The 13,524-nt window shown below is 37.7% G+C and overlaps 1 protein-coding gene across 1 annotated transcript in view; it reads left to right on the top strand.

The window, feature by feature from the left end:
* LOC107727889 (neuroendocrine convertase 2-like) overlaps positions 1–13,524 on the top strand; it is a 69,757-nt gene that overhangs the window by 12,123 nt on the left and 44,110 nt on the right. The window contains exons 3-6 of the mRNA XM_016537926.1: positions 2,824–2,937; positions 3,332–3,440; positions 3,554–3,591; positions 10,392–10,468. Coding sequence (XP_016393412.1) covers positions 2,824–2,937; positions 3,332–3,440; positions 3,554–3,591; positions 10,392–10,468 — 338 coding nt within the window. The remainder of the gene's footprint in view (positions 1–2,823; positions 2,938–3,331; positions 3,441–3,553; positions 3,592–10,391; positions 10,469–13,524) is intronic.

Below are 13,524 nucleotides of genomic sequence, written 5' to 3'. Positions count from 1 at the left end.
TCAAGGAACACCATCCCTGCCCCCCCAAATCGCTCTTGCCAGACCCCGAGCCACAAACCAGGCAGGCTCAAAGCTCGCCATAGACTAGCTCACCCACCAAAGTATGGAACTCTAAGAGTGGAGGTCTCAGCATAACGACTCTCTAGAATGAGAAGAGACCTGGCTACACTCAACGCCAGAGGCTCAAGAGCCTACACATTAATACTGCCCAAGCAGAGCTATGCAGAGTGGAGGCTTCAGCAGCGCCGGATGTACTGTATTACCATAGACCAGCCGTTAACGATCTGCGTGACTTCGCCGATGTGGATTATTTTTTTTCTGCGACTAAGCAACTAATACAATTTTGGTCGACCAAGCCTCTTCTGGTCGACTAACGATTAGTCGACTATTAGGGGGCAGCCCTAGTTTTTTGTTTGTTGTTGTCTCATACTTTTAGATACGCTGTTATTTGTAAATGCTACTACTTATGTTAGCAGGGCGACGCGAGGAACATGATTAAGATCCGCTGCTTTAGAAAATTGATTTTGAAATTTGTGAATCCATTATTGTTAGAAAACAGAATCGCGATTCATATATGAATAGATTTTTTTGTGCACCCCTAGTTTTGACGGCATGGCAACATCTCTTCCTCTTCTCTAAAGCAGTGCAATGTTCCCGGGGGCGGAGTTTATCTAAATTTCTGGATTTGTTATCCTCTGTATTATTGTTTAATGTTATCTTCACATATTGGATGTTTATTGTAAAGTGTCCTTGAGCTCTGGAAAGGCGCTATATAAATAAAATGTATTATTATTAACTGATAAGAAAAACTAAGAAGAAAGTTATTTCAATGAAAAAACATCATATGTGAAATGTCATGCAGGGAATTCTGGCAATGTCAAGTTACGTTTTTTTCACTGTAAATTATACAATAATTTTAACAGTATTTTACTGTAACCTGAAAACAAACAGTGTGAGAGTGTGACAGTCACCCAGATTACTGTATTGTGTTTGTAGTCTGAATTATTATTTTAAATCATCTACTGTATATTAAGCTTTGACAGACATTCAGCATAACCTCATCTCATATTTATCTGTAATGCATTAGAAATAACTTTGTATCGTTAACAATTGTATTACATGGTTCTGTATTTGTGAGGGTCTTTCCAATTTGTTTTGAGATTTAGAATTCAAAATTGGCCCAGATTTCCATTTCGCCCAGGATGCTTTATGTATCCTAGCATGACCCTTACCTGCAGAGACATCACACACAGGAGACAAGCAGAGCGAATGACTGAGTCTGAGAGACCTCATCTGTTGATTTACTCTCACACTGGATCAATGGGGTCAGAGAGCTCTGACCTCTGACCTCTCCAGCTGCTGCCGTTCATTTGCAAAACTGAGAGTTATTTATAATCTCACAGAGAGCTTTGCACAATTCATTGTTAGTTTTTTTGTTTTGGTAATGATATTTTAATGGATGTGAAGGTCCAAAGTAATTGCAATAATATTGTGCTCAATGAACAGATTTATTCCAACATGAGTCGCAAAAATTATAAAATGCTACTACATAATTTGTGTCCTTATTTTTTTGCTTTAAAACACAATTTTATTACACATTAGCTTTGCTTATAGAAGTATGTTAAAACATGTTTCTTCTTTACGCTAGAAGATACAGTATGTAAACGAAGGTTATATTTGGCCTCTGCGATGCTGTGCAGGAATGACTGTGTATTATATATTTTAACACACCTGGAATGCTGTATTGACCAATCAGAATGCTATATGTTTCGCAATAGACTCTCATCTAAGGTCGGGAATCCCATCTGCTCACAGAAATAATCAAAACGTCATCGGCTATCAGTGTTTTGAGCAATAAAATGTTCTCTAATCTGTATACACTTGGCGATGCAAACGAGATCAAAATGTAAATGAACAATCAAAATGGCTGTGAAAATGAAAATGCTCGTTTGATGGCAGTGTTTTGGTTTGTGCCGTCATCAAAGCGCTCTTTGAATGCGAGTGCAGACTTTGATCTGTTATCTGGAGCGAGCGCACATGCTAATGTGAGAGTGTCATTGTCTGTGAGGAATGGCTGACGTCATGGTTACAGTGATGGGCTTCAGGGGCTTCTGCTGCTGCTGAGGTCAAAGGTCACGCTGTGAAGCTGCTTTAAAGGACAGCCATCCGGCCATGAGTAACCTGCACTCTGTGCTGTGCTCGGCTGATGAGACGTCATGGCTGATCACCAGCAGATGTTGTGTTTTGGATGCTGGTGTTCCCAGCAGGATTTTCCACTAGATTGGGGTCTATAGGTCCTACTTAATGAATTTGCTCAAAAATTTATGTTTAAAGGCAAGAAAATACAGGTTAAAACATTGTTTTTCCTCCATTTCAGCAACACTTTCATACACCAAATTGTACAGTTTTATTTCTATCTATATTCTGAAGGCTTTTACCGAGGGGTTTGTTCATATATCATTCATCTGATTATATATATAACATTTTATTTATTCCTAAAAACATGGTGGATTTTTTTTCTGATTCGTGGGGTGATAAAAAGAGAAATCCAAAATCCCCTGTGTAAAAACCTTTAATTTGTTATGAAAGAGTTATGAACCTGGCTTTATCAAATGTTCAGATTTCTGCAATGCATGCAAATTAATGCATATTTAATTAGATAATACCTTTATTTGCCATACATAATGTAAACAATCACCCAGAGAGTTATGATGATATTCATTTCTGTCATGAAAACTCCCGATGAAACATGGTATTCAAGCACAGAAGTGTGAGTCTGCAAGCCTGAAATCCAATAAAAGTTGCCTTTGCTTTGTTTTTCAGGTGAAAAATGTGTTTCCTCAGGAGGGTTTTGGCCGTCAAAAGAGGGGCTACAGAGAAATCAGTAACATTGACGTCAACATGAGTGACCCGCTTTTCACCAAGCAGTGGTATCTTGTAAGTAATTACAGCTCGTAATGTCTTCATTTGATTTGACCTTCAGCATTGGAAGCGATTGCATTGGATTAGCCGGGATCGCTGATACTCCTCATTTAAACCATTTTCCTCATTAGCCATCACCGTCAACACTGGTGCGTGAGCCAGCATCAAAACACGCTGATATCTTCCTTATTTCTCCAGGGCTTATCGTGACAGGCATCCCTGTCTGTTTTGCCAGGGAGAACGATCTTTAATTTAGTTTGTCAGCTATAAACACCGCACAGCAGGGTTTCCGCGAACTGTAATATCTGCGTGACATTTATTTTCCCTCCTGCGCCACCTCCCTCATAACATCTCATTTTCTACACAGTGGATGCTCAGCTCGTGTGACGCTTTGGTGTTGTTTGATTAGATAAATACAGGCCAAGCGGATGGGACCCCAGGGCTGGATCTCAATGTGGCAGAAGCCTGGAACATGGGCTTCACCGGCAAAGGTGTGACCATCGCCATCATGGACGATGGTGCGTGAAATCTGGCTGCCAGAGAGCAGTTATTAACACTTAAAGGCTTGATAATGTGCAATAATGTAAACATTAAACGTCCAGTAATGTGTCCTTTTGCCATCACCTTGCAGGTATTGATTACCTACATCCAGATCTCGCCTCTAATTACGTAAGTGCTTTTTTTCTCCCTCATTTGATCCACATGTTTAATATGATTTGAAGTAACCTTGTTGGATGGATGGAGAGATATCCAGTGCTAGAGCAGGAAGGTATAATGTCAATGCAGTGAAGTACTTTTCAATTAATCTGTGAATTATCCAAAAATAGGAATTACCACGTGGTTATTTAATAGATAAACCATTTTATTGAATGTTCAGCAAAAATATCTGATATTAATTGAATTGGAAGTTCATTGGGAGTGTAGAAACATGGTGGCATGTCTGATTAGAAAATGGGACAAACACCAGTCCTTTGCTCTCTTTGATGAACATTTCACACGACAGGATGGTCTTAAGTCATTAATGCATCCTTTGGAAAGGATTCAATGGTTGGGTGTGCATTCAATTAAATTTAAAAAAAGGAAGGAAGTGAGGTCCACTTATAGAGCTTGACTGAATGAGTGTGGGTAATGTAGTGCACTAGATTACAGCAAGTGTAGTTTAGTTTAGTTTTATTGATTTATGTAGCACATTTAATAACGACAGGGTCGACCAAAGTGGTGTACAAAAAAATAAATAAATACATAAAACAACTAAGCATATAAAACAAATCACAAATTTATGACAAAGATAATATCGCACATAATCAAATATTAGACAGCACTTACTCCAGACCATAAGCCAATTTAAAAAGATAAGTCTTAAGTGATGATTTAAAAACCTGAAAAGAGGAGGCTGATCTTACATACAATGGCAAATTATTCCACAGCTTAGATGCTGCCACCGAAAAAGCACGATCCCCTTGAGTTTCAAGCGCGTCATAGGTACTGACAACAATAAAGAATTTGATGACCTTAAAGGCCTGTTAGTCACATGGAACGAGAGGAGATCCGACTGGTAAGATGGTGCCAAACCTGCCACGGATTTATACACAAACAGTAGTACCTTAAACTGAATTCTAAACTCGAGTGATACTTTCTCTCTTTTTGGTCCCTTTTAAAAATCTGGCCGCAGCATTTTGGACCATCTGGAGACGAGATAAACAAGACTGAGTAATTCCTAGATACAATGAATTACAATAATCCAGTCTTGTTGAAATTAATGCATGAATAACAGTCTCCAGATCATTAAAATAAAGAAAAGATTTTATTTTAGCAATCATCCTAAGCTGAAAAAATGCTGATTTCACAACTGAACTTATCTGTTTATCAAATTTGAGTGCCGGATCAAAAATAACACCCAAATTCCGAGCACAAGTGCCTACAGTTTTAGTTATAGGACGCAGAGTTTTAGATAGGATGGAAGCACATTCAGGCCGTCCAAAGACCAACTCTTCAGTCTTAGAATCATTTAGCTGTAAAAAAATGTCCACCATCCAAGTTTTAACTTCGCTCATACAATCAATCAAAGACTGGAGAGATATATTGCCATCTGGTTTCATTGGAAGATAAAGCTATATATCATCTGCATAAAGATGGTATGAGATCTGATACTTACAAAAAATCATAGCTAAAGAAAGAAGATAAAGGGAGAACAAAACAGGGCCTAAAACGGAACCCTGTGGTACCGCCCCCCCAAGTGTAGTTTGCTTGGCATTGTGGAAGATACAGTGCAAAGGAAAAATAAGGGAGGGGGAAGTACTGGTTTCACAACAATAACTTTATTATCATATATACAGTTAACATAATATTCAATGACTCATATGGGTCTTGAGTTGTCCTCTCACACGTCTAGACCTTGGCTAGTGGCAGATTTCCCAACTGGCTGTTTAAGTTTAATGTTGAGCACTAAGCAAGAGCAAAAGAAAGCATCATTTTGCGAATCACAACCTAATTAATGTTTAATGTTCATGTGGCTTATGAAGCAGTACAGCATGTAGTGGACTAAATCCAGGATATGGCAATGATCCCCGTTCAAATGGGTCGCAAAGACAGGCTTTCTTTTGCTCAAACAGATGACGCATTTGCATGCTGTGTGCGATTAAATATGCAGCTAATGGTGGAGTTATCTTCTCCTCTGAGATGGGAGTTTGTGGCACCTCTGCAATTAAGAGATGCTGCCACACATCAAACCATACATATAGCAAATTTATTTCCCTCTTTACTTCACCCTGTGTCTCTGAAAACATGCTTCTGTCAGTCAGCCATTATTTTTTATTGATGTGGACATGCTAAAATACTCTTACAGCATTTCCTGCACTTATATTGAGGGCAGTGTCATGGCAAAAGCAGTAATGTTTTAGTTATGATGTTTAGAGTTGTGAGCTTGTTAGTCTGAATTGAATGAGATGAGAAAGAGTGATTCTGTGCCAGAAAGTCTATGAATAGTTAATGCATGTTTCTTTTGTGTTGTCCTCAATGGTTGTACGCAACAACAAACATACGGCACGACCAGTGTAGTCCAATTCATGAACCACTGACTATTATGAAGTAGCTCTTTTTAATGAATCTTAAAAATAACTAAAAATGTATGCACAAGTTATCAGTTAATACATACCCAAAAGTTCAGTCATAATTTACTTTCCCCCATATCATCCCAAGCCAATAAAACTTTTAAGTTTGAAACACAAATGAAGGTATTTTTAATGAAATATAACATATTTTTGTTCTTCCATTGAAAGTCCATGCAATCATGCTTTGATCCTTCAAAAAGTTAATAAAGAGATCTGAAAAAAGTAATCTGTATGAATCAAGCGGTTTAATCTAAGCCTTCTGAAGAGACGTGTGTTGACAGATTGGGTTGGTGATTTCCAGCCCCAAAGCTCTCCAAAACCTGGTCAAAAAATTCACAACCAACAGCATTTGATAGAAATCTAATGCCATGTGAACAAAGGTTGACACTGACAAAATAAAGTCATAAAAATGAATCAATTTTCCAGACAGAAAAACAATACCACATTTAAACAGATGAAACATATTAAATACAGTAGAAGAAAATGAGCAATTATATAAAAACATTTTACCCATATGGGTAGAAACTATTAAAGTATGTCAGAATTTGCAAACAGTAGTCAAGAAATTAAAAGACCTTAAAGGTTGGGTAGGCAGTTTTTCCCAGAAACATTTTTTGTTTGACTGGTTGAAAGCCTCTTAATATTCTAATAGCAATCGATAATTAAAGTAGTCTAAATATTAAACTATATAAATATATCTTCTGTGGAAGTCTCAGGATCATAAAATGTTCGTTCAATCTTTGCATTTGGTCTGAATGCAGTGATAGGATGTCTTACCTGCCTGTCAAAATATGTATTTGCATACCTCCGCACAGCCAATAGTGAGAGTTTGGGGGTGTGGCTACTGTAGCAGGCGAAGCCAGAGGACGTTTACTGGGTGTGGAATTCAAATTCAAAGACTTGACAAAATACACAGATGCAGATACCTCAAACAGAACAATCCATGGTTTGATGCACTCTCCCACTCTTTACTGTAGCTACAACTTATATTTATGCTACTTTGGCGTAGCAATCACTGGAATATATAACTACAAGTTCAAAATCTGATCCCTTATTGTGCTAAAAAATGTCACTCATAAAGTATCACGTCTGTCTTTTATTGCTCTTGATTGGCTAAAAGTGCGGCTCGTCAACACCAGCTGCTGTGTGTGTTTAATAACAACATGATGGCTGACTGGATGACTAGATGGAGTACAGTACATGCAACTTTGCCAAACTGCTCCCAAACTAGGGAGAGTGTTTGAGAGTGTTTTTGCAGTTCTGTTTATGTAACAATAAACGTGTTGTTTCTGTGTAGATTTCTTCTTTAGTACATACAGTATTTACAGAGGAGGGCCTTCCAAATGACTGAAAGAAATCACGATGGAATTGAAATAAGAGTCGGAAGCAGAATTCCATCCTTGCAGAATATTTCACAAATTAAACGCACTAGATATCTGCCAGTGAAATAGAGCCATTATTGTTTTGAGACCCGCTGAGCTCTGTGAACCGCGAGAGCACCACAGATGAGTTTTAACCCAAAAATAACCTGGCTTCGGCTGCGGTGGGGGTTGATGCTGACGTCTCCAGCGGGGCCCAGATGAGGCAGTAACTCAGCATGTCCTCCCCTGCTACTGTTTTATTTAGCACCAATTCCACCCAGACTTTCCTCGCCAGAACCGCTGTTTTTGTAGCAGAATTATACTCGCCGAAAGACGGCATGTAAATGTTTGTTTTTAGTGTTTGCGTGTGGCTGAAGTGTGTGGGGTTAAAAATAGATTCAGGATAATTTCCCTAATAAGGACTAATGTGGGATGAGGAGTGAATTAGCATAATCGTTTGAAGGATTTTTTGACAGGGGACTGGATTTAATTCATCGCTTGATGTGGCCTAGCAGAACATAGTTAGAATTAAATTCAATATAAGGGGACTAAAACATTTTTTATTTGAGTTTTTGTCTTATTTTTATATAATATGTAAGGATATTCTGGACTATTTTCAAAAGGAATTGCAATTTGTATTTTCAATTGTGTTTTCCATATGTGGGCGCATAAATTGTGACATAATCCAAACACAATTGCAAATCTTGTGGACTGGTTTTGCAGCAGTGGATCTCATTTTGAGGGTCCAGCATTCATGATCGATATCGTCTCTAGACCGGCAGTATGAAATCCTCCCCCGAGCCATTCCGTCCTCCCAGTTACCTGCTCCAAACTCGTCATTAAGCCAGGCCTCGGGAGCGAAAGGCCTTCCTTTTGTCTCCCACTGAGTCATCGTGGTAAATGCCAGACTGCATCCTCATCAGCCTGGAGCCCTGACTACCAGACTCAGCCATCTTTTTAACTCTGGCCTAAGGAAGGCCACGCTCGGGGCTCTCCGGGTAATGAATGCTCCAGATAATAAAAGAGCATATGGTGGCCCGGACCGTGCTGAGAAAAGCTGTTAAAGGGTTAGTTCACCCAAAAATGAAAATTCTGTCATTAATTACTCAGCCTCATGTCGTTTCAAACCTGTAAGACCTTAGTTCATCTTCGGAACACAAATGTTTTTGATGGAATCTGAGAGCTGTCTGACCCTTCATAGACAGCAACTGAAATGTTCCCAAGTCCATAAACGTAGCAAGGAGATCTGCATACGCGGTTTACGTCCAGCTGATACTCTCCAAAATGGCGCTACAGGGTGATGCGAAGGAGACGAATTGTTGAATAAAGTCTTTTTTTCTTTCTTTTGCGCACCAAAAATATTCTCGTAGCTTCGTATAATTGCGGTTGAACCACTGATGTCACATGGATTATTTTACAGATCTCCTTGCTACGTTTATGGACCTGGGAACATTTCAGTTAGTATTGCTGTCTATGCAGGGTCTGAGAGCTCTCAGATTCCATCAAAAATATCTTAATTTGTGTTCCGAAGATGAAAGAAGGTCTTACGGGTTTGAAACGACATGAGGCTGAGTAATTAATGACAGAATTGTCATTTTTGGGCGAACTATCCCTTTAAGACCAGAGCGACGGAGCGAGCGACTGCTGATGAGTGAGAGCGGGGAAGGTTCTCCAGAGGTTTCTGAAGATGATTTCACTGGCTGAGTTTATGAGAGATGTTTACGGCTCCTGCATCTTTCCTCAGTTTAGGGCTGGGTTGTATATTCTGTGTGACAGTAGATAGAGAGATTTCACCTCTTTTATACGGTGCTAGATATATCTGAACGGCCATCCGGACACAAATTCACACACAAATGTGATGAAGAAACAGAGAAATGCAAAGTATTTTTTGCACTGATGCCATACTTACAGGCTATATATGCTGTTCAAAAATGCTGTATAAAATTTTGGGATCAGTAAGATAAAAACCTCGAAAAAAACTTGAAATTTAAAAATAACGCAATGTATATACTTTAAAATATAATTGATTTCTTTGATGCAAAGCTGAATTTTCATCTTTATTACTCCAGTCTTCAGTGTCACATGATCCTTCAGGAATCATTCTGATTGCTGATTTATTAACAATGTTGGAAACAGTTGTGCTGCTTCATATTTATAATAATCAATGATTAATTGACTTTAACAGTAAATTGAGTGTTTACTATTGTCCTTTTGCATTATTACACACTATTCTTCCTATTTAGCACTGTAAAGCTGCTTTGACGCAATCTGTATTGTTAAAAGTGCTATATAAATAAAGGTGACTTGACTTGATACTTTTTTCAGGATTCTTTGATGAATAGAAAGTAAAATATTTTGTAACAATATATACTACTGTTCTAAAGTTTGGGGTTAGTAATTTTTTCTTTTCTTTTTGGAAACAAATTAATACTTTTAAATTGATAAAAAGTGATAGTAGAGATTCATATATATATATATATATATATATATATACTGTATATATGAACAATGTGATCTTGCAATTTACTTAAAATAGGATTCAACATTTTTAATTTACTGGATTACATACAAATAAGCCTTAACATTTGTTGACTGAATTTGCATGCATTTCCTTATATACACCATTACTGTGACACAATGACTCATACAGTGGTATTAGATTTTGTCATCATCTTTTTTGTGTATCTCATCTCTCTGCCAGACCAGAATAAAGTTCCTCACATAATTTAGGTTTCAGTGTCGTGTTTCCCGCCGTGCTCAAATATATTACCTCTGAGAGCGGCTGGATGGTTAATTAAGGAATAGCTAGACGAATGCTTAATGAGGGGCAACGGAAACACACAGGGGTGTGAGCACAATGGCAATTCCAGAGTTGGTTTCAAAATAATGAATGACTAATTATTGAAATAGGCTCATTGTTTGTTTTGACATAATTGGCACTAATTCGTAAGTCTGCGACGCGTGATGACGGATGCTGTATTTCTTGTTGATGTTTCAGAACGCAGAAGCCAGCTTTGACTTCAGCAGCAACGACCCGTACCCGTACCCGCGCTACACAGACGACTGGTTCAACAGGTGAGGAGCTCAGCTCTGGAGCTGGCCAGTGTGACTGCTTTCAGATGTGCTGCATGTGTTTGACTGCATACCAGTGGCCACAACTTTGTGATCTTCATGTGACAGTAGCAAGAAACATGTAGTCATGTAAAAAATATGGAGTGGGCACAATGCAAAGTTTATGCAATGGTTTGCATATTTACTATTTTACAGCTTTGAATGTGACCCATCCATTTGGAATTTAGAATCCATACCTTTTTTTGTCTCTTTTTAAATTTGTGTCACATATTGTGAAGCTTTTTTTTAATGCTTTCAACTTCCAAATTAAAAATATGAACTAATCAACACAAAATTAACTTTAAGATAATACTCCCTTTCTCTCTCTCTCTCTACATGACTTTCTATATTCATTATATTCACTATATCATTATTTATTATTTATTTTACACTAGCATTGAATTTAGGGTTAGTAAGATTTTTAAATGTGTTTGAAAGAAGTCTCTTGCCAGTCTCTGCTCAATAAGGGTGTGTTCACACTTGGCATCTTTTTTGACAAGAAAAAGTTGACAAGAGCGCTTTTTTAGTAAAATAAAAAGCTGGAAGTGTTTTGGTTACAAATAGCAGCCGAGGGCGTCTGTTGTTGCTATAACAACAGCTGCAACAGTAGCCTAGTGTGTGCTGCAGAAGTGTCGAGAAAGAGTAAAAAGTTGGCTCTTGCGTTGGCTTTTGAAGTTAACGGGGTGGAGAATGTCAGTTCACAATTAAAATTGTGGGTGCGCGACATTATATGGGGAAGGAAACAGTATGGTGCTTACAACAATTTAGTCAATTTATTATTAATATAATAACAAATATATTTTAGGCTAGATAGAATTTGTGCTCATATCATACAAGTCCTTGTGCTCCAAAACAAGTACGATCTATCTATCTTCTCCATTTTTTCTTGATGTTTTTGTTGTTATGGAAACGACTCGCTACTCGCTTGTCATTGGTCAGCTGTCAAAAAAGCTCTTGATGTAAGTTTTTTTTTTTTTTTTTAGAAAAGTTGACGTTCTGAGCTGCAGATGCCAGCTGTGGCGTTTAAAAAAAGCGCTCAGGACTTTTTTGAAAACACGATTTACTCCATATGATTATAATGTAAAACAGACGCTGGCAGCTTCAAAAAAGATGTCAAGTGTGAACATAGCCTAAGGCTGTTTTCATCAGATCAAGAATACAGTAAAAACAGTAATATTGTGAAAAAAAATATTACAATTTAAAATGACTGTTTTCTATGTGAATATCTGTTAAACTGTAATTTATTTCTGTGATCAAAGCTGTATTTTCAGCATCATTACTCCAGTCTTCAGTGTCACATGATCTTCAGAAATCATTCTAATATGCTGCTTTGCTGCTCAAGAAACATTTCTGATTATTATCAATGTTGAAAACAGTTGTGCTGGCCAATATGTTGTGGAAACCTTGATCAATTTTATTTTTCAGGATTCACAGATCACAGAAAGTTCAAAAGAACAGCATTTATTTGAAATAGAAATGTTTGGTAAGATTTTAAATGTCTTTAGTTACTTTTGATCAATATCATTTTTGTACTTTTAATACTATATATTTTAAAGTATAAAAAGAGAGAGAATCTTACTGACCCCAAACTTTTGAACACTAGCGTACACTACATGTCTTATAAGATTAGTCAGAGTGTGCTGAAGGATTTAGCCGGCAGTGGGCTGGCAGAGCATTGACCTGCAACTGTGTTTCTCAGCAGTGGTTGGATGAAGGACTCCTTGCCTCTCTGTATTGATTTTCCTTACACGTAGCCCCATTAAGTCATCTCTGACTGGCTCTCAGCCCAGCTGCATTAACACAGCGTGCCGAGTCTTTCCTTCTGCAGCCTTATCAGAGCAGCCTGACCAAAACCCTTCGCCCAGAGGTGAAGATTAAGAGCAAAACTGTGCCATCATTTCATGTCGCGTTTCTAAACCAGAGCCACTGCTAACTCTGATGAAGCACTCCGTAATCAGGAGATTCTGATTCACAATAAACGTTAATTAATGCTCTGTGTGATGCAAATAGTTTTAATAGTTAAATCAATGCTTTCCTCCACTCTCTCTGAATAAATCCTTTGATCGTCCGCTCTGCCGCGCATGCTGAAACTGAACAAATCAGAGATGTTTATGTGAGTGAGGGAGTGTGGACAAGAAAGAAACAAAAATCTCACCATAAAATATGGCCCAGTTGAACATACTCTGACCCTCGCTGCTCAAGAGTGCGATGTATTCTCTTTAAATGTCTTAGCCAAGCTGGATGTGTTATTACTCCGGTAGCTAGCCATAAACATGTAGACAGTTTAAAGAAATAGTTCACCCTAAAATGAAATTCAGCTGAAAATGTGCTCATCCTCAGGTCATCCAAGATTAGGATGAGTTTGTTTCTTCATCAGATTTGTAGAAATGTAGCATTGCATCAGTGTCTCAGCAATGGATGCTCTGCAGTGAATGGGTGCCATCAGAATAAGAGTCCAAACATCTGATAAAAACATCACAATAATCCACAAGTAATCCACTCCACTCCAGTCCATCAGTTAACATCTGGAGAAGACAAAAGCTGAAATCCAGCATTAAGATTAAAAACATTATTGTGTTGTTATTATCAGCTGTTTGGACTCTCATTCTGACCAGTGGTGTATAAAGTACCTGAAAGCCATACTCAAGTAAAAGTACAGATATCTTACCAGAAAATGACTTTGGTAGAAGTTGAAGTCACCGTTTAGAATATTACTTGAGTAAAAGTCTTAAAGTATGTGATATTTATTGTACTTAAGTACGAAAAGTATTTTTTTAATCTTAAACGTACTTAAGTATTGAAAGTAAAAGTACAAGTAAATGCAAAATGGAAAAGAAGCAAATAAATATATATAAAAAAATGTTCATACAAAGCTTGAGTAGCAAGATTGTGTTCAGTTTTTAAAACGTTGAATACTGATATTTGAAATAATTTAAAACATGAAAAAGATAGTCGAAATGTGAAATTAAAACCTCCAGTAGGTGACAGCAAGTGACTGTTAATGAGTGAGTCATTGAGAT

The sequence above is a fragment of the Sinocyclocheilus rhinocerous genome, unplaced genomic scaffold (assembly GCF_001515625.1).
Source record: "Sinocyclocheilus rhinocerous isolate Xijiao unplaced genomic scaffold, SAMN03320098_v1.1 scaffold1539, whole genome shotgun sequence".
In the NCBI taxonomy this organism is placed as follows: Eukaryota; Metazoa; Chordata; class Actinopteri; order Cypriniformes; family Cyprinidae; genus Sinocyclocheilus; species Sinocyclocheilus rhinocerous.
This window is presented reverse-complemented; position numbering and strand designations above follow the sequence as displayed.